Raw genomic sequence first — 27,280 nt, 5'->3', positions numbered from 1 at the left:
CTGTTTTCATTATACCTATCATGAAGTTTACCTCTTTGATTTTTGATTTTTTTTTTAAATCTTTACAAAACACCAAATTATTCATAGTATATGTTTCTATTGTTGGTATTTAAAATTCTTTAAGTAGAATATTGCTAAAATCCTATTTCTGTTAACGTGCCAGAGCACTTTTGTTGTCCCACTTTCTAATCCACCATTCAAGAAATTCTAATCTACCATTGAAGAAATCCAACTGATATTACATAGGTTTATGCATGGCTTTATAACTTGGGCTACAAACAGAAACAGCATAGTACTGGTAGTAACATTTATTCTGCAGGGTTGTTTGTAGTTTGTTTAACTGATGGGCCCTTGCTGCATTAAGTGTTTTATTTTGGGCAGAGATTTATTCTGTCTTTGTTTATTGTGTAGTTATTTCCCTTGCAGGAAGGTATTGATTGACGTCATTATTTTGTGAGGTAAATTCAAGTTGTTTCCTCTGAAAAATATGACGATACACTCGCATAACATCACATACCTTATTGCAAGAGCAGATAACTCTTTATATGCAAAGACAGAACAAAGTGTATTACTTTGAGCATTTAAATTGGTAATTTTGGTTCATAAGTATGGTTTTGTAAACAAATTGTTATTAATAATCTGAGGTTAGTCCAAATAGGTAAAAATGGAATATTTCAAGGTCTTAATCGGTGTAAAAGAGATCTAATTAAGATAAAAGATAAAATCCTAAAAAAAATATGGTTATGGAAAGGCATTTGAACAGGTTTTAATGAAGGAAAAAGTGGTACTTTGAATTTGGAAAGAATTTTATAAAAGGGAATACAAGGTTTTACTGTTAATTTTATTTTATGTTTGAAAAGTTGTACCATTCGTTGGGTTAATTGAATTAGATAACTTTGGTCAATTTTTTAACCACTTGTATACCAATTCCTCCCATCATTCGTTACTGTTTGTTTCTTTTTCAAGCTACCAACTAAACCAAAAGATTTTCATTTCATTATTATTTTAATTAAGGAGGTACTTGATGATTTTGGTCTCCATGTTTTTTGCTGCCCAGTGTGTTCTTTGCCACTTGACTGTGCCGTTTCTTTTTATTGTAGGCCATTAGCTGAGCATATGTTTATTATAGCTGATCAACATTTGTTAATTATAATCTATTGTTTTAATTATAATCTATTGTTTTCTTTGAAATTTTAAAGTTGCAGACCATATTTAGCACACCAGTATAAGCATGTGCATTGTTTTGTTTGTATAATCCAACCATGTGATATGAAAGTAAAATTTATTTTTGAAATATTATTATAATTTGTCAATTTCATATGCTATTTAAGTTTGGAATTTCTGAATCTTAATGATTTTTTGACAGTGGAACAAATTGCAAATTCAGACATTTTTTTCTTTATTATAATAATCATTTCTTAATTTTAAAAAGAAATAATTATCATTAGAATAATAAGTAAATGCATCAAAATTTTTATTAGAAGATGCATGTTTTGGAAAACAGTAGATTCTTTATTGCAGTTTATTTTTTAGATTTTTTAGACATTTAAAAGTCAATATCTTCATACATTACTTTAGTGAATCACTTTTGACCATTCAAGCTTTAAGTTTTTCTTGGTGGTTTTTTCTTTCTTTATTTCTTGGCCTTTTAAATGCAGGTTCTCTGTGCATTTGACTTTAGTTTTTTCCAAAAATCTTTGAAGGAATTTTTTTAAAACTTTCCTTAATTTGCTTAAAATCATCTACCTGGTAAATAATAATTGATTTTGAAGAAAAATATGGGATTATTAAGTTCTTGCACTTATCAAGCACATTCAAACTTACATGAAAACATAAAGAGTACATATTCAAGATAAACTAATAATTTATCCAGATGTTAAAAAAGTAGAAATTTGATTTGTATAAAAAGATAAAAACAACTGATATGCATTATACATATTTGGAATGATTTAATATAAAACAATTTATTTTGCAGGTGATAAAAGGGAAGAGCTTTGAAAATTAAACTTATTAGAATTACTTTTTATGAAAGTTTTACCTGTTTATCTTGTAGGCGTTTGCCTGGTTCAGTGATCTGCTGGTAGAACATGCTGAGATCTTTTGGTCGCTGTTTGCTGTTGACATGGACGCGGCCCTGGAGATGCAGCCTCCCGATACCTGGGACAGTTTCCCATTGTTCCAATCACTCAATGATTACCTCCGGAATGACGGTAAATTTATATTCCCCTCCCTTCTCCAAAAAGATGGTAAACTTGTATCCTTCATGCTCCATAAAGATGGTTAATTTGATTCCCCTCCCCTCTCAATAACAATAGTAATTTGTATTTTCCTCCCCTCTCCATAACGATGGTAAATTTGTATTTCCTTCCCTTCTCCATAACGATGGTAAATTTGTATTTCCCTCCCTTCTCCATAACGATGGTAAATTTGTATTTCCTTCCCTTCTCCATAACGATGGTAAATTTGTATTTCCCTCCCTCCTCCATAACGATGGTAAATTTGTATTTCCTTCCCTTCTCCATAACGATGGTAAATTTGTATTTCCTTCCCTTCTCCATAACGATGGTAAATTTGTATTTCCTTCCCTTCTCCATAACGATGGTAAATTTGTATTTCCCTCCCTTCTTCATAAAGATGGTAAATTTGTATTCTCCTCCCTCCTCCATAACGATGGTAAATTTGTATTTCCTTCCCTTCTCCATAACGATGGTAAATTTGTATTTCCTTCCCTCCTCCATAAAGATGGTAAATTTGTATTTCCTTCCCTTCTCCATAACAATGGTAAATTTGTATTCCCCTCCCTCCTCCATAACGATGGTAAATTTGTATTTCCCTCCCTTCTCCATAACGATGGTAAATTTGTATTTCCCTCCCTTCTCCATAAAGATGGTAAATTTGTATTCTCCTCCCTTCTTCATAAAGATGGTAAATTTGTATTCTCCACCCTTCTGGTAAATTTGTATTCTCCACCCTTCTACTTAATGATGGTAAATTCGTATTCTGCACCCTTCTTCATAACGATGGTAAATTTGTATTCCCCTCCCTCCTCCATAACGATGGTAAATTTGTATTTCCTTCCCCTCTCCATAACGATGGTAAATTTGTATTTCCTTCCCCTCTCCATAACAATGGTAAATTTGTATTCCCCTCCCTCCTCCATAAAGATGGTAAATTTGTATTCTCCTCCCTTCTACATAACGATGGTAAATTTGTATTCCCCTCCCTCCTCCATAAAGATGGTAAATTTGATTCCCCTCCCCTCTCAATAACAATAGTAAATTTGTATTTTCCTCCCCTCTCCATAACAATGGTAAATTTGTATTCCCCTCCCTCCTCCATAACGATGGTAAATTTGTATTCTCCTCCCTTCTTCATAACGATGGTAAATTTGTATTCTCCACCCTTCTACATAACGATGGTAAATTTGTATTCTCCACCCTTCTACATAACGATGGTAAATTTGTATTCTCCACCCTTCTCATAAAGATGGTAAATTTGTTTCTCCCCCTCTCAATAACAATAGTTAATTTGTATTTTCCTCCCCTTCTACATAACAATGGTAAATTTGTATTCCCCCTCCTCTACATAATGATGGTAAATTTGTATTCTCCTCCCTTCTACATAACGATGGTAAATTTGTATTCTCCACCCTTCTACATAACGATGGTAAATTTGTATTCTCCACCCTTCTACATAACGATGGTAAATTTGTATTCTCCACCCTTCTACATAACGATGGTAAATTTGTATTCTCCACCCTTCTACATAACAATGGTAAATTTGTATTCTCCACCCTTCTACTAAACGATGGTAAATTTGTATTCCCCTCCCTCCTCCATAACGATAGTAAATTTGTATTCCCCTCCCTTCTTCATAAAGATGGTAAATTTGTATTCTCCTCCCTTCTTCATAACGATGGTAAATTTGTATTCTCCACCCTTCTACATAACGATGGTAAATTTGTATTCTCCACCCTTCTACATAACGATGGTAAATTTGTATTCTCCACCCTTCTACATAACGATGGTAAATTTGTATTCTCCACCCTTCTACATAACAATGGTAAATTTGTATTCTCCACCCTTCTTCATAACGATGGTAAATTTGTATTCTCCTCCCTTCTTCATAACGATGGTAAATTTGTATTTCCCTCCCTTCTTCATAACGATGGTAAATTTGTATTCTCCTCCCTTCTACATAACAATGGTAAATTTGTATTCTCCACCCTTCTACATAACGATGGTAAAGTTGTATTCTCCACCCTTCTATATAACAATGGTAAATTTGTATTCTCCACCCTTCTACATAACGATGGTAAAGTTGTATTCTCCACCCTTCTATATAACGATGGTAAATTTATATTCTCCACCCTTCTACATAATGAAGGTAAATTTGTATTCTCCACCCTTCTACATAACGATGGTAAATTTGTATTCTCCACCCTTCTACATAACGATGGTAAATTTGTAATCCCCTCCCTTCTCAATAATTACAGTAAATTTGTATTCCCCTCACCTCTCCTTAATCACAGTAAATTTGTATTCTCCTCCCTTCTATATAACGATAAACGATAGTATTTGTATCCCTCTCTTCCATAAAAAAATCCCTCCTTCCATTGTAATGATGAAGGATGAATTTCCCCCTCCCCTGACATTTTCGTTATTTGTTGATATGTGAACAATGTAAAAGATCAGGTATCATGCAAAAACTCTATGAAAATAAGATTTGTTCATTCCTTTAATATTTTAGCCAGTAGATATAAAAGGTCACATAATGACCTTAGAATTAATTGGCTCACTCTTCTTACGTATGATGATTTAATTGTTCAATTTGTGTCAAAGGATATTTAAGTGTTCAATTTTTGTCAAAGGATATGATCCTCGCCATTAAAATGTTTGATTGGATGTTTTATTTACAGAGAGTTTATGCAATGGTAAATTCCACCTGCACCTGAGAAATGTATTTGCACCACAAGTGGTTCGTTACGTGGATTTGATGGAATCTTCAATAGCCCAGTCAATACACAAAGGCTTTGAACGCGAAAAGTGGGATCCTCAGGGGTAGGTCAAACAACGAAGTACAGATTTTGAATGAAATTTTTGGATAATAACTGTATAAAGCAAGACATTTACTTTGGATATTTGCTTATATGGAAAAAGCAAGTCATTTTTTATGCTCCAACCATAGATATTTATTATAAAGTTATAATGTGTTAATTTATCATTGTTCTTACCTATTCATGTTTGCTCTTGTGCTAAAATTTGATTAACATTTACATATATCCATCCCGTCACGCCCTGTCACATGCTAGCTGCTGTCTTGTCCCGTCACATCCCTCCCTTCCAATCCCCGGTCTTGTCATGTCATATCACTACCTTCTATTCCCTGCCTTGTCTTTTCATGTCCCATCCCTCCCTTCCCATCTCTTCCCATTCCCTCCTGCCCCTCTCTTTCCGTCCTGCCCCTCCATCTCTCTTTCACCCAATTTCTGTCATGTCCTGTCCCAATCTGATGTATGGAGTTAGGACATTTATGTCTTACACACATTTCTAGTTTTGTGTCCTTCCTGTAACCTTTAGTCTGATTAGTAAAACTTCTATTGCTGTAGAAATGGCTGCGCTACCTCAGAAGACATGCTGTGGAAGTTAGATGCACTCCAATCATTTATACGTGACCTTCACTGGCCAGAGGAAGTGTTTGCCGAACACCTCGACCATAGGCTCAAATTGATGGCGGCTGACATGATAGAGGCTGCAGCAAAACGGTAAAATCAGAAGGGCATTTCTGTACATAAAGATTGTGTTTTAAATAAAAACATCATGGATTATGTTCTTGGAGTTGAGAAAAATGAAAATTAGTTACTGTAAAAGGAATCAACTTGTCATAAGTTGGCCAGGTACATATTATCAGTTTTCAGACAATGTCATGTAGATCATCCACTACTATAAAATATTATTAGTAACTAGTTTCATATGATTACATTCTTAAGTTATAATTAACATACGGGTATCATTGTTCCTAGATTCCCACATTTACCTAGTTAAGTACTGCAACATGACTGTATGTACCGGTGAAACTATTCATAGACATATCTGTAATATATAAAGAATTTCAATTTCTACAGGACGCTGAAATCATTCGAGGCCTGGCTTAAAAAAGGTGGAAAGGGTACAGACTACATCACATATGCCGAGATGTGTGTAATGATGAATGTTATTATCGACTGTAAAAACCGGGTAAGTCAATACTACACGTACTATTATTTATATATTCAGATCTCTCCACATCACTTAAAGTCTACCAATTCTACCACTATAGATTCAACAAAACTTTTTTATTGACATATCTCTTGATGGCCCATTTTCTGGGTTTAAGGTTTGCATGTGTTACGGTAGATCCCTCAGTTTTCTGGGAATCTTTTTATCTTCACCTTTTGACTCTGTCACCTGACCTTGCCGACTGTTTGTTCCACAGGCCTTACATCTCTGTGCGTTGGATAGTGGAGAAAACATGGTAAGTATATGTAGCATGTGGTAGTGTAGCCCAGCTAGATTAACTGTAGCCTTAGAGTTACCCTTGCTGTGCTAAACACTTGACAGCTAATTCCATAATACGTTAAACTCAGGATTCATTGTACTTTCCATATTCATTGTACAACCCACATTCATTGTGCGACCTACATTTATTGTACGTCCCACATTTATGGTGCGACCCACTTTTGTCATATGAGCCACATTCATTGTACGACCCACATTCATCATATGTCCAACATTCATCATATGTCCCACATTCATGGTAAGTCCCACATTCATTGTACGACCAACATTCATTGTATGTCCCACATTCATTGTACGGCCAACATTCATTGTACGACCCACATACATCATATGTCCCACATTCATTGTACGGCCAACATTCATTGTACGGCCCACATTCATCATATGTCCCACATTCATTTTACGGCCAACATTCATCGTATGTCCCACATTCATTGTATGGCCCATATTCATTGTATGTCCAACATTCATTGTATGTCCAACATTCATTGTATGACCCACATTCATTGTATGGCCTTTATGCATTTTACAGCCCACATTCATCATATGTCCCACATTCATCGCTGTCCCACATTCATTGCACGGCCCTCATTCATCGTTTGTCCCACATTCATTGTATGGCCCACATTCATGGTATGGCCCATATTCATTGTGCCTCCCACATTCATCGTATCTCCCACATTCATGGTGTGACCCACTTTCATCGAACGACCCACATTGATTGTAATACTCATTCATTGTACAGCCCACATTCATCATACGTCTAACATTCATCGTATGTCCCACATTCATCATATGTCCCACATTCATGGTATGGCCCATATTCATTGTGCCTCCCACATTCATCGTATCTCCCACATTCATGGTGTGACCCACTTTCATCGAACGACCCACATTGATTGTAATACTCATTCATTGTACAGCCCACATTCATCATACGTCTAACATTCATTGTATGTCCCACATTCATTGTACGGCCCTAATTCATCGTTTGTCCCACATTCATTGTATGGCCCACATTCGTGGTATGGCTCATATTCATTGTGCCTCCCACATTCATCGTATCTCCCACATTCATGGTGTGACCCACTTTCGTCGAATGACCCACATTGATTGTAATACTCATTCATTGTACAGCCCACATTCATCATACGTCTCACATTTATTGCATGGCCCACATTCATGGTGTGACCCACTTTCGTCATACAACCCACATTTATTGTATGTCCTGATGTTATCCACTATTAACCAATGTTTTTCCCCTTTATATCCTGATACCCACTTTTAACCAATGCTTTTCCCCTTTTATATCCTGATACCCACTATTAACCAATGCTTTTCCCCCTTTATATCCTGATACCCACTATTAACCAATGCTTTTCCTCTTTATATCCTGATACCCACTATTAACCAATGCTTTTCCCCTTTTATATCCTGATACCCACTATTAACCAATGCTTTATGATTTTCCCCCTTTATATCCAGATACCCAATATTAACTAATGCTTTCCCCCTTTATATCCTGATACCCACTTTTAACCAATGCTTTTCCCTTTATATCCTGATACCCACTGTTAACCAATGCTTTTGCCCTTTATATCCAGATACCCACTTTTAACCAATGCTTTTCCCTCTTTATATCCTGATACCCACTATTAACCAATGCTTTTCCCTCTTTATATCCTAATACCCACTATTAACCAATGCTTTTCCCCTTTATATCCAGATACGCTCTATTAACCAATGCTTTTCCCCCTTTATATCCCGATACCCACTATTAACCAATGCTTTTCCCCTTTATATCCAGATACGCTCTATTAACCAATGCTTTTCCCCCTTTATATCCCGATACCCACTATTAACCAAAGCTTTTCCCCTTTATATCTTGATACCCACTATTAACCAATGCTTTTCCCCTTTATATCCAGATACGCTCTATTAACCAATGCTTTTCCCCCTTTATATCCTGATACCCACTATTAACCAATGCTTTTCCCCTTTATATCTTGATACCCACTATTAACCAATGCTTTTCCCCTTTATATCCTGATACCCACTATTAACCAATGCTTTTCCCTCTTTATATCCTGATACCCACTATTAACCAATGCTTTTCCCTCTTTATATCCTAATACCCATTATTAACCAATGATTTTCCTCACTTTATATCCCGATACCCACTATTAACCAATGCTTTTCCCCCTTTATATCCAGATACCCACTATTAACCAATGCTTTTCCCCTTTTATAGCCTGATACCCAATATTAACCAATGCTTTTCCCCGTTTATATCCAGATACCCACTTTTAACCAATGCTTTTCCCCTTTTATATCCTGATACCCACTATTAACCAATGCTTTTCCCCCTTTATATCCTGATACCCACTATTAACCAATGCTTTTCCCCTTTATATCCTGATACCCACTATTAACCAATGCTTTTCCCCTTTTATATCCTGATACCCACTATTAACCAATGCTTTATTTTTCCCCCCTTTATATCCAGATACCCACTATTAACCAATGCTTTCCCCCTTTATATCCTGATACCCACTATTAACCAATGCTTTTCCCCTTTATATCCTGATACCCACTATTAACCAATGCTTTTCCCCTTTATATCCAGATACCCACTATTAACCAATGCTTTTCCCCCTTTATATCCTGATACCCACTATTAACCAATGCTTTTCCCCCTTTATATCCTGATACCCACTATTAACCAATGCTTTTCCCCTTTATATCCTGATACCCACTATTAACCAATGCTTTTCCCCCTTTATATCCTGATACCCACTATTAACCAATGCTTTTCCCCTTTATATCCTGATACCCACTATTAACCAATGCTTTTCCCCCCTTTATATCCTGATACCCACTATTAACCAATGCTTTTCCCCTTTATATCCTGATACCCACTATTAACCAATGCTTTTCCCCTTTATATCCTGATACCCACTATTAACCAATGCTTTTCCCCCTTTATATCCTGATACCCACTATTAACCAATGCTTTTCCCCTTTATATCCTGATACCCACTATTAACCAATGCTTTTCCCCTTTATATCCTGATACCCACTATTAACCAATGCTTTTCCCTCTTTATATCCTGATACCCATTATTAACCAATGATTTTCCTCACTTTATATCCCGATACCCACTATTAACCAATGCTTTTCCCCTTTTATATCCTGATACCCACTATTAACCAATGCTTTTCCCCTTTTATATCCTGATACCCACTATTAACCAATGCTTTTCCCCTTTATATCCAGATACCCACTATTAACCAATGCTTTTCCCCTTTATATCCTGATACCCAATATTAACCAATGCTTTTCCCCTTTATATCCTGATACCCACTATTAACCAATGCTTTTCCCCTTTATATCCTGATACCCACTATTAACCAATGCTTTTCCCCTTTATATCCTGATACCCACTATTAACCAATGCTTTTCCCCTTTATATCCTGATACCCACTATTAACCAATGCTTTTCCCCTTTATATCCTGATACCCACTATTAACCAATGCTTTTCCCCTTTATATCCTGATACCCACTATTAACCAATGCTTTTCCCCTTTATATCCTGATACCCAATATTAACCAATGCTTTTCCCCTTTTATATCCTGATACCCACTATTAACCAATGATTTTCCTCCTTTATATCCTAATACCCCTTAAATGTTCATACCTGCTGTGCTGTATTAATCCATGCTTTTACCCTTATACTCTAGTATGTATTGTAGTTTATAAATTAGAGGGTTGTTTTGTAAACATGATGGATATATCTCAGGAGGGAATGCATCAACTTATCCTAAGTTTCTGAATATTTGAAACTGTCATAAAATATTAACCTGTGACCTTTAGGTCAATGTTAAAATTCCTTAATTTCAGTACATTTTACATCATATATTTCTTGATCATGCTTCAATGTTTCATCACAATATTGGGGAGGAGGGGGATACTTGCATATTTGCAGAAATGACTGTTATTTGATGTTTAAAGGACACATGCAGTAACCTAAAATAACTAAATATTCTGGAGCCGTAGTGGTTAAGATGTCCTGACATATTACCACACGCCTTCCACCTCTGGGATGCGGGTTCGAATCCCATGTGGTGACACGTCCTTACATGACTCTGGACGTTAAACTAACAAATAAACTAATATTATATTATTATGATAACAGTTACCTTGTCAACATGTCTTTAATGACTTGAATGTTACCAGTAAGAGGAACTAGTGTTTATACATATCAATTCCTTTTATTCAACAGGAAGAAGTAAGATGATGTGTAGTATTCTTTTTATAAAAAGTCTGCTGAAGCTTTTTGAGACTGTGTAAATAATAATTACTTGCTTTGTGGACAATTTGGTAGATCATAGGTAAAGGGACAAGGCAGCGATATTTCTTTTGATTAATTGCATTTTTGGAACTTACTGGTATTTCAGTAGATACTGTATCATGTATCAAAAGAGAAAGCCCATGAGAAGTCTGCAGTGTTTGCTCATGTAGAATAACCATTGAAACACAACTTAATAACATTTAAACTTACTTACCTGCAAGTGCAATCATAATTTATTGAAAAGTTTCCTGCTCAAAAAGCATTTTTAAAATGCTGATAAATGTACTGCATAGTGTGAGTTCCAGTGTATCAAGGTTAATGAGCCTTAATGCACCTCATAGGGATGATCAGATTTCCTAATTAAAAAATATCTAATGATTTCAAAGGAGAGGATTACACATTATAAACATTTTATGCATAAAACCCATATGGTGTATTATACTTTTTTATTAGTAATGAAACAATATTTCATTATACAAGTGGCCAACTATTGTTTGATTATTTATTGTTTAAGGGCAATTTTTTTCACAGCTGTAAACATAGCATTGATTCATTTGATGCCTTACAATTTTGACAAATATACACTTCTATCATTGACCTATAACTTTATTTGTAGCACCAGTATCATACCAAAATCGAAGAATTTCTGGACCGTGTTCAAATGCAGATGGTTAAATGCCTCATAGAGAAGGTTTGATACGTTTTTATTCATTACCTACTATACTTAAATGTTATCACTTTACTTTGAACCAATACATTCATATATATAATAATAGATGAATTCAAATTTCAGCTTTATGGAAGGGATGGAAGCTTCAAACTGTCTATTATGTCCAATATCTCACATTATAAACAGTTTGAGGCTGATATCCTACTAAACACAGCTCCCTTTTGTTAGCTCGCCTATTCGAAGAATAAGGGGGAGCTAATGTTGTCACCCCTGCGTTGGCGTCGGCGTCAGCGTTGGCATCCCATTCCACGTTAAAGTTTTTGAGCAAGTTTCTGTTTCGTCATTTGTTTAAGCTTAAGTCATCATAAATGTTTATGATTTTATTTTCCTAATGTGTATGGATGCTGAACGTGATAATACAACCAATTTGGGTCCCTTTAGGGGTTTTTTGAGTCTGTTAATTTGTCATATTTCCATGTTAAAGTTTTTGAGCAGTTTCTATTTTGTCTATTGTTTAAGCTTAAGTCATCATAAATGTTTATGATTTTATTTTCCTAATGTGTATGGATGCTGAACGTGATAATACAACCAATTTGGGTCCCTTTAGGGGTTTTTGAATCTGTTAATTTGTCATATTTCCATGTTAAAGTTTTTGAGCAAGTTTCTATTTTGTCAATTGTTTAAGCATAAGTCATAATAAATGTTTATGATTTTATTTTCCTAATGTGTATGGATGCTGAACGTGATAATACAACCAATTTGGGACCCTTTAGGGGGTTTTTGAGTCTGTTACTTTGTCATATTTCCATGTTTCAATAGTAAATACTTGAACATCAACTTCTTCTGAATAGGCGAGCTTTGCTGTTCTCCAACAGCTCTTGTGTTAATATTGGACAGATCATAGCCCCTTTTTCAATTTATAATCACAAAGCTATATTTGACATGTACTTGAAATGTTTTCATGACAATTAGTGCTTTTTTATGTTATTTACTTCTGAAGTATCGGAATTCTAATTGTTAATTCCTCATTTCAGTTCCTCCAAGTGATGGAATCTGTGTTTGCTAAGTTGGCCAGATATGATGAAGGCACATTTTTCTCCTCTATTCTCTCTCTCACAGTAAGTCTGACATATCTAATGATTGCATCTTGCTTTGGTCGATTTCATCAGGTGATGAATTTAGTTCCTCTTGAAACAAATTGAATGAACTGCAAATTAAAAAAATTAGGACTAACTTATGTAACTATAATGTCTATGCAGGACTAGTTCCATCACCAATAGAAACAATAGTTCTGCACAAACGCTATCAGGTATCATGTGGTACATGAATTGTTCCCTAAATACTTCTGTTTCAGTTAAATTAAGCATTAAGTATATACACTTTTTTTCTCCAGAAACCAGTGAACGAACTTGGGAAGTCTTATGTTGATTTCATGAGAGGCAACCTGGAACAGCTGCGACAGAAGATTGCTGATGAGTTATTCACACTATCTATATTTGAGGTAAGACCTATTTATAAATCTTGAATTATCTCTAAGATTAACACATTGTCCATAATACATCCCTGATACTCTAATGGTCACTGTTGTGATTATATAGATATTTGTTGGAAGTCTACATCCATAAAAGGTTATTACAATTATTACTACAGAAATGTCAATTACCAGATACAGCAAACCATCTTTTGTTTGTCTAGTCATACAGAAATGTCAATTACCAGATACAGCAAACCATCTTTTGTTTGTCTAGACATACAGAAATGTCAATTACCAGATACAGCAAACCATCTTTTGTTTGTCTAGACATACAGAAATGTCAATTACCAGATACAGCAAACCATCTTTTGTTTGTCTAGACATACAGAAATGTCAATTACCAGATACAGCAAACCATCTTTTGTTTGTCTAGACATACAGAAATGTCAATTACCAGATACAGCAAACCATCTTTTGTTTGTCTAGACATACAGAAATGTCAATTACCAGATACAGCAAACCATCTTTTGTTTGTCTAGACATACAGAAATGTCAATTACCAGATACAGCAAACCATCTTTTGTTTGTCTAGAAATACAGAAATGTCAATTACCAGATACATTTAACATCTTTTGTTTGTCTAGTCATACAGAAATGTCAATTACCAGATACAGCAAACCATCTTTTGTTTGTCTAGACATACAGAAATGTCAATCACCAGATACAGCAAACCATCTTTTGTTTGTCTAGACATACAGAAATGTTAATTACCAGATACAGTAAACATCTTTTGTTTGTCTAGACACACAGAAATGTCAATTACCAGATACAGCAAACCATCTTTTGTTTGTCTAGACATACAGAAATGTCAATTACCAGATACAGTAGACATCTTTTGTTTGTCTAGTCATACAGAAATGTCAATTACCAGATACAGCAAACCATCTTTTGTTTGTCTAGACATACAGAAATGCCAATCACCAGATACAGCAAACCATCTTTTGTTTGTCTAGACATACAGAAATGTTAATTACCAGATACAGTAAACATCTTTTGTTTGTCTAGACATACAGAAATGTCAATTACCAGATACAGCAAACCATCTTTTGTTTGTCTAGACATACAGAAATGTCAATTACCAGATACAGTAAACATCTTTTGTTTGTCTAGTCATACAGAAATGTCAATTACCAGATACAGCAAACCATCTTTTGTTTGTCTAGACATACAGAAATGTCAATTACCAGATACAGCAAACCATCTTTTGTTTGTCAAGACATACAGAAATGTTAATCACCAGATACAGCAAACATCTTTTGTTTGTCTAGTCATACAGAAATGTTAATCACCAGATACAGCTTACCATCTTTTGTTTGTTTAGTCATACAGAAATGTCAATTACCAGATACAGCAAACCATCTTTTGTTTGTCTAGACATACAGAAATGTCAATTACCAGATACAGCAAACCATCTTTTGTTTGTCTAGACATACAGAAATGTCAATTACCAGATACAGCAAACCATCTTTTGTTTGTCTAGACATACAGAAATGTCAATTACCAGATACAGTAAACATCTTTTGTTTGTCTAGTCATACAGAAATGTCAATTACCAGATACAGCAAACCATCTTTTGTTTGTCTAGACATACAGAAATGTAAATCACCAGATACAGCAAACCATCTTTTGTTTGTCTAGACATACAGAAATGTTAATCACTAGATACAGCAAACATCTTTTGTTTGTCTAGACATACAGAAATGCCAATTACCAGATACAGTAAACATCTTTTGTTTGTCTAGACATACAGAAATGTCAATTACCAGATACAGCAAACCATCTTTTGTTTGTCTAGACATACAGAAATGTCAATTACCAGATACAGCAAACCATCTTTTGTTTGTCTAGACATACAGAAATGTCAATTACCAGATACAGCAAACCATCTTTTGTTTGTCTAGTCATACAGAAATGTTAATCACCAGATACAGCTTACCATCTTTTGTTTGTTTAGTCATACAGAAATGTCAATTACCAGATACAGTAAACATCTTTTGTTTGTCTAGACATACAGCAATGTCAATTACCAGATACAGTAAACATCTTTTGTTTGTCTAGACATACAGAAATGTCAATTACCAGATACAGTAAACCATCTTTTGTTTGTCTAGACATACAGAAATGTCAATTACCAGATACAGCAAACCATCTTTTGTTTGTCTAGACATACAGAAATGTCAATTACCAGATACAGCAAACCATCTTTTGTTTGTCTAGCAAAACATACAGCAATGTCAATTACCAGATACAGCAAACCATCTTTTGTTTGTCTAGACATACAGAAATGTTTTCTGTACTAAATTAGATTTTGTTTTCATTTAAGCAATGGTATACGGGTCAGATGAAGATGATCTGTGATTGGCTGACTGACCGACTTGACCTCTCTCTCCATGTTTACCAGCTGACCTGTGTGATGACCATCAACAGGGTATGTGATACATACAATATGTTCTGTAGCTGACCAGGGCTTGGAGGGATAAGATGTAGTACAATTTTGTTCAATGTTTCTTATGGCATCAGTGTAAATAAAACATGACAATATTATTTGTATTGGACTATTGTTTTGAATGAGATACTTTTAATATCTAGCAAACATGTAAGCGTATCACCTTGTCTTTGACTGAATTACTAAATATTTTCTTTATTTTTTTTTTTTTACAGAAATGTTTCTCTGACTTTGAGTTACAAGGTGTACCAGAGAGTACACTGAATACCAAGACTTACCAGACAGTGTGCAGTCGTCTACAGGTATGTATTTAACAGTAGGGGTATGTCATATATACCATACATATGATTCTAGACTGGCCACCAGTCTCTAGAATAATGGAAAAAAAGCAATTAATTTGGCTTGATTTCTAGTTTGAAACAAAGGGGAGATAATCGAGTAAAAAAAAAAACACCTCTGTTTAGAATGCCTTTAATATCAACAACTTAGGGTCTGGTGGCCAGTCTAATGTAACTCTTGAGACCTGCAGATACACACAACCCTGGTTGGTCTCCATTATAGCACAGCATCACATGATACAATCACTTTTTGGGGTTTGATCGTGTGTTGATTATAGTAGATACAATTATACTGCTGTAGTTTAATATCTTGTTACAAGATTATTGCTCTAGTTGCTCTTGTAACTACCGTATGATTTATTTTAACCATTTTACCACCTACTACAATTGTTAAAATATACGATAGTAAGATGAATGATTATCCTAGTCCGTCTTTGCATATTACAGAGTTAGCTCCCTTGCAGGTAGGTATCCATTGTGACATCATTATTCATGTTGTTTGCTCCAAAAAGTAAAACGTTACGTTTGCAAAAAAATTACGGCACAATAAATGCCAAACAGCAAGGGCAGATAACTCTGTTATATGCAAATACAGAATATGTGTACTAACCTCTTGTCTTCTTCAGGTTGAGGAAGCTACACAGTCGGTGACACAGCCAGAGAACAGTCGGACGGCTCGTTTCCTCGGAGGGGGTGGGGCAGGCAGCAGTAACGCTAGCAATGCAAGCGGAGAGGAATCAGACTACTAGAAAGTGGACAACATGTAGGCAGCAATGTTGTTAATGACAGAAATGTAGAGGAAAAGAACAATTGGAATGTAGAGAATAGTGCAGGACAGGCATCGGTATCTATAGAATGCAGAGATTGATGGAGTGTAGAGATCATGTCCAAAAGCATCACCAATGTCATAAGAAAGATATTTGGTGATGGGTGTATGTAAATGAATGGTTAGGAGTAAGTGTAATAAATAGATATGTTATGGTAAGTCGAATTAGCTGGTGATAAAACGTTCAATGAGTTATATATGGTTCAATGAGCATCCGAAACTACCAACATCTATAATCAAGTGTAATATATAGTAAAGATAGCATCTTAGAATGTAGGTCTGTTCATCCATCAATATTCCATTTCTATGTGGTTTGAAAGATGAAGTGATTCTATGTCCAAGAAGGTGGAGCCACCCTGAAAAATAGCAGGTTTCATGCTGCAGAAGCAGCAGAACAGAAATTGTGAGTTAAGAAAAGGTTGCTTGACACTGAGTATGATCTATGTAACTTTTAAATTGTTTACTTATGCTGATGATACAAAGGCTACAGATGTTGAACTAGAATAATATTACTGTCTATTAGAGCAGTTGGAAATGGTGATCTTCATGTCAGAAAGAAGACCCATGGCCTTTAGCTGTACACATATAATACAATTAACAAATGGAAATAATCTACAATATCAATGTACAGTAGATAGATCCAGGTTCTGCTTTCTTGAAACAAACTTAATATGTAAAATTTGAAATCAGTTACATATGAAGTTGGCTTAAATTATTAGAAAACTTTTTGTAGAATAATTCATTTTTCTCTTTAAAAACTATTAAATGATTCAAGATTCAAATTTCATTCATTTATGAATCCTGATGTAAATAGAACACTGGCTTCATCACATGATTCTTTATTGAACAGATGGCAAAGTAGTCAAATGAAGTTCCTACTAAACTTCAAATTGAATATTGTACAACCATTTTCTTTGAAATCTCTCCTATTAGAACAATGTTAGCTATTCATTAATAATTACTTTCTTTCTATCTTTTGAAAGTAAATCATATTGATATTTAAATACATTTAATCATGTATAAAGAGAATGGTTCTGAAAACCACTCTTATTAGTACAAGTGCATATACAATTTTCTGAGAGACCGTCTGTTTCCTTTTAATCATGAAGCATACAAGTGTCTAAAGGAACAGCTTCATGTGTACATTCTCATGTATACTGTAGATAATCATATAAACGTAGTCTCATATGACAATGACATTCCATCACATTATTGGGATGTCCCATCACACTAGTAGGACATAATATCCCATCACACTAGTAGGACATAATAGCCAATACATGAGTGGGACATTCACATCCCTATCAAACTAGCAGGACAATGACGTCCCATCATATAATTGGAACGTTCCATCACTTTTGTAGGACATTTAATATTCCATCACACTAATTGGATGTTGAAGTCCCAGTCACACTAATGGGACATTTATCCATAGTTCCTTTAGCATGCCATGTCTTCCTATACAGGCAAATAGAAGGTGTTTAATGTTCATTCATAGTACATACATGTTTTAATAGTTGTCGCAAAATTACGCTCTTGCATTTGTTTTAGAAATTTGATGACTATATGTAAAATGTTTATCATCATCTGTTTGTATGTTAATATCTAGTTGTTTATAGTTCATACCTATTGTATGTAAATATACTTAGGTCTTAAGTCGACTTACAGATACATTTTGTATATAAACTAGCTGACAGTCATGGCTTTCTTGATACTTGTGCTCATGTTGAAGTTCCAATCCAGTATTCTGTATTTACATAATGCAGAATTATCTGCCCTTGTGGGTAGGTATTGATTGTAACGTCATGTGTGTTTTGAGGGTGAAATCATTCTTATTGGAGAAAGCGACGTGAATAGTGCCCACAAAATAATGACATCACAATGGATACCTACTTGCAAGGGAGCTAATTCAGTGATATGCAAAAACGGAATAACAACCAGAACTGATTTCATAAGTGTGTGGATGTTTCCATGACGATTTACCACAGTATGCAACTTATTGGAGGAAAAATCAGTTTCATATGTATTCTCTTGAAAACAAATGAAATTTACATGTAAAATGTCTATATCAGATTATCGAGTTACAATTAAATGTAAGGAAAACATATCCGCCTGGTGATATGGTATTATTAGATCCTTCTTAACATTGTTTTGAGGTTTTAAATCTACACAGAGGAAGCTCATAATTTGTTTGATGGCTTGATACTGGATATCGGATTGAATGAAACTTTCTGTCTGAGACAAGCACTTGAGTATGCTGTATTAGCGTAGTCTTTGTGATCACATTGTTTTGTGGTAATGTGTTGAGATTTAGTCACTTTCATATAAAATTCATCATGGAATAAATATAATATACTGATTTATACGTAGTAAATGGTGTTTGAGCTGTGTAGAATGAGTTCTTGTGAGAAAATGTTCTGTTTACATGATAATGTTATAAAATGCATATGTAGTTGAGTTATGTTTGACATTGTTTTGTATATTTAGAAAACTAGAGACTTTTCTCACTTTGACAGTATTTAACTGTGTTCAGATCTTCATATGTTTCTTATTGAAAACTAACTGACCGAATATGTGACATGAAGCTTTTAGAGGGTTATAGTGCAAAAACTGTCAAGACATGTATTTGCGTATGTAATATCTCTTAAGATTAGAAGAAACAAGAGTTTCTTGTATAACAAAAACAGCTGATTTAAAATATCAACATTTCCCTTTAGATACTTGAGTCTTCGTTAACACTTGATAAGTAAGGTCTTAACCCTGCTAGTACATGAAGAGGTTAGTGTTGAATTTAGATATTTACTTTGAAACTGCCATGAGTACATGTACTAATGATCTTCTTTTCGTTTATTTATTTGAGATAAGATTGAAAATGTTACTGCCTTTCTGAGATTTCATTGATTATCTGCCTTGTATTTTTATTTCTCGTTAAATTAGGAGTTTATGATATAAACAAATGATATTACAATTATATCCATTCTTCAGGTTAGGTAACTCAAGAGTAGATAACTCAGCAATACGAAACGACAAAGTAGCAGAAGAATTTATTTAACACTGATCAAATTAATGGTGAAAATAATTTTGATTCTTGTTAATACTTAAAACTTGTTATGTTAATTATATTTCTATGTGATGAAAACTACTATAGAAACATTCCATCATTATTTGTTGTGATACATTAATAAATGCAACAAAATCGAACTTTAAATCAAGAAAGCATATTTGTATAGACTTATGAAATATTATAAATAACTGCCACTGAAGTTTCTGTTTCATATTTACATATATATTCCTTGTTCAGAAATTTTATTTATTGAATATCTGAAATGTTATTATAATTTATATAGTATATATATATATGTTATTTGTTTTGTTAAATGGCAATGGTACATTCCTTCAGCCTTTCCTGTTTTGTTAAATTCTCTTTATGTTGTGTGTGGACCTGGAACTCCAAAAAAGAATGAATATTTCATGGTGATTGTGAAGGACATACAGGGTTGTGGTCACTTGACATTCTGTCTGATTTAGAAATATATATCCTCAGCTATGTATAGAATTGAAATTGGTAAAAGTTTTGAAATTCCATAGATTACCTGACTAACATTGTAGTGCTTTTAAAGAACAACTACTAAGATCTTTGTGTCTGTAGAATCTCCTTGTCACACTAGTTGTAGATATACTTAAGAACATGATATCTGCCATTTTTTTGACAAATTTTAATTTGAATATCTTGAACAATTTAGCTTTAGGTTTTAACTGGTATTAATGGTAAGCAGCATTTATATTCTGTGTTAAACTATGATTTTTGTTTATTTATGGTTGTCTTTTCATTATATGTTTTTATGACTATTTTTACTTACAATTATACACAAAATGAATTCCAAATACATAATGTAGATCATTATATATAGGAGATTGTCTTTTAATCCCAATTCTCTCATTAATTTAATACGTCGATTTTGAGATCCCAAAAAGACGTGAGAATAAGTATAATTTACCAGGTATATTTGATTAGTTCTACAGGTACCTTCCGGTGATTGTGACATCATCATTTTTCATGTGATATTTGTGACGTCATAACCACCAAAAGGTACAAAGGTAAATCGTACGTTAGTACCCATGTCGTTTTGGGATCCCAAAACCACCGTATTGACTGTCGTTAATTTAATTGATATTTAAGTTTTCTTTCAATTATCATAAATGTTGATAGTATTGGTTTATGCACCATATTGTTTAGAATATTTAGAATGTACAGTACCTCCATGTCGCTGTTGAAATGTCCTCACTAGTAGAGTGTTGTACACACGCTGTCATACTGAAATATGCCAGATATGGGATAACTGAACAAAGGGAAATGTTAGCTTTTCAAAATCTTCTGAAATCATTATAATATAGGTAAGCAATAATTCGGAAACGAAAAAAATACTAGAAAATATGTGGAAAGTTAGATCAGTTAAGGAGCTTTAATCAGGAATTTCATAAATCAATTAAAGAAATATTTCCTGTAATTTTTGACGGATGAATTTTAACTTAGATTTTATATGATGGATAGTTATTTACAAAAAAAGGAGGTGTTTCACTAGAGATTTTCAACATCAACCATATTAATAAATACCTGTATAAGAGTGTCCCTGTTATACATATCTGATTAAAGCCCCATTTTCACTAAAATTCCATAAACTAATGCAATACCATCATCCAAAAAGATAAAAGAGAAGAATTTGGTACTTGGTATCGTAGAGATTACAATATGTAAAGGTATTTATCTAAAATCCAATATATTTTGATAGAGAAAAGAATACCTATCGTCTGTGGTGTAGCATCTCTAAGGGTATCTGAAATCTAATGTAGGTTTTCCTCCAAAAAATGAAGTTTTAAGTACTTCTTTATGTTAGAAGTTAGAAGAAAAAAGAAGTTAATGAAAACTAGCTAATACCTACTGTATGATGAATCTGACCATTGAACACTAGAACAAACTGGGGCAAATGTTGATTTTTTTTTAAAATTGTGCTAGAATGTTTTTGTCTACCTTTACAAAATTATGCAAATTCATCTTAATTAATCATGGTACATATATGATAATATATATATATATATATATAATTGTGCAATATTCGCAGTCTCTATTGTTATGGTGCAAGTTATGTGTACAAATAAACCAACTCTTCAACATATATACTGCATTGTTGTCTATTTTTTGGTCTTCTGACTAAAGGTCAGGATGACCTATTGTCATCGTGTTTCGTTCATCGCCATGCGTTGTGCTTAAGACTATTTATACAAAAGCCTACTCCTCCTTAACTCATGAGTAGATTACATCCATATTTGATGTGAAATATCATTGGGGAAGGACAATCATATTTTATACATCTATAAATGAGTAAGTCTGACCAATAGGGGCAATGGGGCTTGGCCCCGAAAGGGGAAATTTCTTAATTTTCGCTTTAAAATCCTACTCGTCCTTCATCCTTGGATCGATGGCAACCAAATTTGGTTTGAAACATTGTCGGGAAAGGGCACTCATATTTTTAGCCCACCCATCATCAGATGGTGAGCTATTCAAATCGCCTTTCGTCCGTAGTCCATGGTCCGTCCGTCCTTCCGTCCATTAACAATTCTTGTTACTGCTATTTCTCAGAAAGTGCTTAAGGGATTTTTCTCAAATTTCATATATAGGTTCCACTAGGACCCTAGTTGTGCATATTGCATTTTGTAACCGATCGGTGAAAAAGATGGCCGACCGACGGCCATCTTGGATTTTGATAGTTTAAGTTTTTACCGCTATTTCTCAGAAAGTTCTGAAGGTATCTTTCTCGAATATCATGCAGAAATTTCCCTAGGACCCTAGTTGTGCATATTGCATTTTGAGACCAATCGGTGAACTAGATGGCCGACCGGCAGCCATCTTGGATTTTGATAATTAAAGTTTGTTACCACTATTTCTCAGAAAGAACTGGAGGGATGTTTCTCAAATTCCATATGTAGGTTCCAAGAGAGCCCTAGTTATCCCCCGCCCAACGAAGTTGGCGGGGAATATACAAATGTGTTCTGTCCGTCTGTCCATCCGTCCGTCCGTCCATCCTTACGAATGGTTTCCGGAGCATAATTCTAAAACCAGTAGAGATATTTCCACGAAACTTCATACACACATTGGTCTTATGGTCTAGTAGTGCCTTTTGCTATTTTTAGGTTTTCATTTTTTGCATTTTTAGCTCACCTGGCCCGAAGGGCCGGTGAGCTTATGTCATGGCGCGGCGTCCGTCGTCCGTCCGTCCGTCCGTCCGTCGTCCGTCCGTCCGCCTCCGTCCGTCAACATTTCCTTTAAATCGCTACTAGTCATAGAGTTCTGCATGGATTGTAACCAAATTTGGCCACAAACATCCTTGGGGGAAGGGGAACAGAACTTGTGTAAATTTTGACTCTGGTCCCCCGGGGGCAGGAGGGGCGGGGCCCAATAGGGGAAATAGAGGTAAATCCTTTAAATCGCTACTAGTCATAGAGTTCTGAATGGAATGTAACCAAATTTGGCCACAAACATCCTTGGGGGAAGGGGAACAGAACTTGTATAAATTTTGGCTCTGTCCCCCCCGGGGCAGGAGGGGCGGGGCCCAATAGGGGAAATAGAGGTAAATCCTATAAATCGCTACTTGTCCTAGAGTTCTGCATGGATTGTAACCAAATTTGACCACAAACATCCTTGGGGGAGGGGAAACAGAACTTGTATAAATTTTGGCTCTGGTCCCCCAGGGGCAGGAGGGGCGGGGCCCAATAGGGGTAATAGAGGTAAATCCTTTAAATCGTTACTTGTCTTAGAGTTCTGCATGGGTTGTAACCAAAATTAGCCACAAACATCCTTGGGGGAAGGGGAACAGAACTTGTGTAAATTTTGACTCTGGTCCCCCGGGGGCAGGAGGGGCGGGGCCCAATAGGGGAAATAGAGGTAAATCCTTTAAATCGCTACTAGTCATAGAGTTCTGAATGGAATGTAACCAAATTTGGCCACAAACATCCTTGGGGGAAGGGGAACAGAACTTGTATAAATTTTGGCTCTGGTCCCCCGGGGGGCAGGAGGGGCGGGGCCCAATAGGGGTAATAGAGGTAAATCCTTTAAATCGCTACTAGTCATAGAGTTCTGAATGGAATGTAACCAAATTTGGCCACAAACATCCTTGGGGGAGGGGGAACAGACCTTGTATAAATTTTGGCTCTGACCCCCCGAGGGCAGGAGGGGCGGGGCCAAATAGGGGAAATAGAGGTAAATCCTTTAAATCTCTACTAGTTATAGAGCTCTACATGAATTGTAACCAAATTTGGCCACAAACATCCTTGGGGGAAGGGGAACAGAACTTGTATAAATTTTGGCTCTGATCCCCAGGGGCAGGAGGGGCGGGGCCCAATAGGGGAAATAGAGGTAAATCCTTTAAATCGATACTAGTCATAGAGTTCTGAATGAAATGTAACCAAATTTGGCCACAAACATCCTTGGGGGAAGGGGAACAGAACTTGTATAAATTTTGGCTCTGACCCCCCGGGGGCAGGAGGGGCGGGGCCCAATAGGGGACATAGAGGTAAATCCTTTAAATCGCTACTAGTCATAGAGTTCTGCATGGATTGTAACCAAATTTGGCCACAAACATCCTTGGGGGAAGGGGAACAGAACTTGTATAAATTTTGACTCTGGCCCCCCGAGGGCAGGACGGGTGGGGCCCAATAGGGGAAATAGAGGTAAATCCTATAAATCACTTCTTGTCCTAGAGTTTTGCTTGGATTGTGACCAAATTTGGCCATAAACAATCCTTGGGGGAAGGGGCACAGAACTTGTATAAATTTTGGCTCTGACATCCCTGGGGGCGGGAGGGGTGGGGCCCCCAATAGGGGATTTAGAGGTTAATATTAAAATTCCTTCAGAAAAGAAACAATGAACCTGTATTCAGAACATTACTTGGCATTACAAACCAGTGTGAGCGATACAGGCCCTCTGGGCCTCTTGTTTCCGTAACCATTGAAACATTGCCTGAAAATATCATATTTTTGTACCAGGTTCGTTTCCGGAGCATAACTCTTAAAAGCAGAAGAGATATTTCCACAAAACTTCTTAGACACATTGGTCTTATGGTCTAGTAGTTGCCCTTTTGCTATTTTTAGGTTTTCACTTTTGTACTTTTTTCTGTAACCATGGAAACATTGCTGAAAATATATTATTAAACTGAATTTTGAAATATTCAAATTTTGATTGAATTTGAAAATATATGCTATAAAATTATCTCTTACATTGAAATTTTTTCTCATATCTGTTTTTAATCAGTAATATCAAATATTCAAACAAACTAAGATTCAAAATAGTAATGTTATTAGATACAAGAAATTATATACTGTATATATAAATTTATACATGTAAATTAACATATGAACAAGTCTGAATGTGACCTTCACCCTACCACCAGCTACTGAATCAATCAAGGTCAAGGATGCTAGCTGTCCATGGCTGTAAATCAGGTGAAATGAATTTATACACAGAACCACCCCGATACTGCCCAATCTATCTAATTCGGTGATATATACATTAGTCAAAACATTTTTAGGTTTGTAAATTTATGTCTACTATTGAAGTCAACATATTTGTCGTGAGGCCACTATCTATTTCACTTTTCTACATGACATCATTATTCATTTATTCATTTTTTTTTTTTTTTTTTTTTTGCTGGAGATATAATATTTAATAATAACTCAATAGAATATCAGCCTTAATTAAAGGTCCACCAGCACCAGCTGTAGTAGGTGGTGGTGGCTAAATCACAGCTATATAAAGATTTTGTGAACTTATTTTAATCGCAAAGTAAATCACACACGAAAGAAAGTTGGTTAACGGTATTAATTATATTTAAAAAAAAGATTTTTCAGGACTATCTTATCAGAAAATTATTTGGTACATTAAATCATTTAAAGTTATTTTTGTACTTAGTATCAAGATAGACAAATGAAAATATTAAGCATAGAAACTTTCCGTGTACAAATATAGTGTTACTAATACATTAAGTCTTTACTTTTTGTGAGATCTTAACTGCTCCAGATACAGAAAGCCTTGATGACTACAGCAGAGTTTGTATAGACAAGCGTTCAAATGTAAACAGAAAATGTTTATTTTGAATTTTAAAAGGGCAGCTCTATGTTCAGATGGTTGAGAAAGCAGCAATTCTAAATCTGAGAAATTATCTAGTATGTAATATTATCATATCATACAGATACCTTACTATTACCAAGTTATCAGAATTTCTGAGGAAAACATCTTCTGATATCCTTGTTCCATGATAAGATCTAGACCCGTTGTAATTCTATACAATTTTAAGACAAAGTGGGATTCTGCATGAAATTTGTTTTAGTGTCCACAAATAAAATCTATATTTTTAAGACTGATAATATATCCTGAATGTGATTTAACTTTTTAGGTTTAGCTATATTTTAAGTATGGGTCTATCGGGTAAAAATAGTTAAGTTCAAATTGAACAGGAAAACTGGTCACTAAGATAAGATATCTATCTGAGTACAATATGAGTATTAGAATGAATACCCCAGAACGAACCTTGGAATCTCAGCAAGAATTTTCGTTTTTCTGATTAGATTATCATTTTTAACACCAACTTATGTCGGCACTAATGAACAACAGTGACCCTAAGTGTGGACAAACTGACCGGTGCTATCCCAGGACTCACCTCGGCATGATGTTCTTCGTTCTGCTGTAGAACCTCAATACACAGCTCAGCCAAGTGTAAAACATCATCCAGCCTCTTTTTGGGGGTCACCTCATCGCTGTACGATTCTGAACATAAAACCAATATAATCCTTGATTCACATTGATTCATCAATTTTGTGATCAAACCCGAATTGATTTTTTCTTTCTTTAATAAACATCTGATACAGTAAGATTTTTTCTCATCAAGCATTTGTTTGAAACAGTTAAACTAGGACTTGTGACTGAAGAATGATCATGAGCTTATGCTAAACTGTGATGTGATCATGTAATAGTTTAAGATGTCGATTGGCCATGATGTTCACGGTCACACTAAAATCTGAATATATCACTAAAAATAAATAGAATAGCATTCTAAATAATGGTGAACATACAATAGAAACTAAAATAAGTGCTATCAATCATTAGCAGATGTTTTTTCTGCCTTACATGTCCTATTATTAGGTCACCGTGGCCAGATTTGAAATATGACAAGAAGCTTTTTCACATCATATTGTAATTATTCTACTGTTCAGTACTGCAATGGAAAAAATTTTAACAAAACAAGTAACCAATAGAGTGAATATAATAAAAGCAAATATTTCTACTAAAGAAAGCTGAAACAGATAAGGAGCAAAACTTCTTTGACATAACAGTAAGTTCTTACATCATACTCCCATCCTTAATCAAAGAAGTTTCATAAACAAAAGGTCCATGGGCCTTAACTGTCACCTGACATCCAATAGTAATTTGTCATTTAAGGGCCAACACAATAGCTATGAGGGACTTTAACACATGGTGTGTTAATTTTTTCCCTCCTGTATTCAA

General features: G+C 35.0%; 2 protein-coding genes across 3 annotated transcripts in view; one reads left to right on the top strand and one right to left on the bottom strand.

The window, feature by feature from the left end:
- Positions 1–2,053: 2,053 nt before the first annotated feature.
- Positions 2,054–17,971, top strand: LOC138336234 (calcium-dependent secretion activator 1-like; the record flags this gene model as incomplete). Of its 2 annotated transcripts, XM_069285633.1 has the most annotated exon segments (11): positions 2,054–2,210; positions 4,919–5,060; positions 5,609–5,764; positions 6,125–6,236; positions 6,475–6,513; positions 11,528–11,602; positions 12,616–12,699; positions 12,975–13,082; positions 15,439–15,543; positions 15,777–15,863; positions 16,526–17,971. In XM_069285633.1, coding segments are annotated over 11 exon segments (1,188 nt in total), but the record flags the coding sequence as incomplete, so codon positions are not given.
- A 7,184-nt stretch (positions 17,972–25,155) lies between these two features.
- The window catches only part of LOC138336266 (calcium-dependent secretion activator 1-like), a 65,251-nt gene continuing 63,126 nt past the window's right edge, over positions 25,156–27,280 (bottom strand). The window contains exon 16 of the mRNA XM_069285681.1: positions 25,156–26,542. Coding sequence (XP_069141782.1) covers positions 26,376–26,542 — 167 coding nt within the window. The 3' untranslated portion in view covers positions 25,156–26,375. The remainder of the gene's footprint in view (positions 26,543–27,280) is intronic.

Source organism: Argopecten irradians, chromosome 12 (assembly GCF_041381155.1).
Source record: "Argopecten irradians isolate NY chromosome 12, Ai_NY, whole genome shotgun sequence".
Taxonomy (NCBI): domain Eukaryota; kingdom Metazoa; phylum Mollusca; class Bivalvia; order Pectinida; family Pectinidae; genus Argopecten; species Argopecten irradians.
Note: the sequence above shows the minus strand (reverse complement) of the source record. Positions and strands in the feature narration are given on the sequence as shown.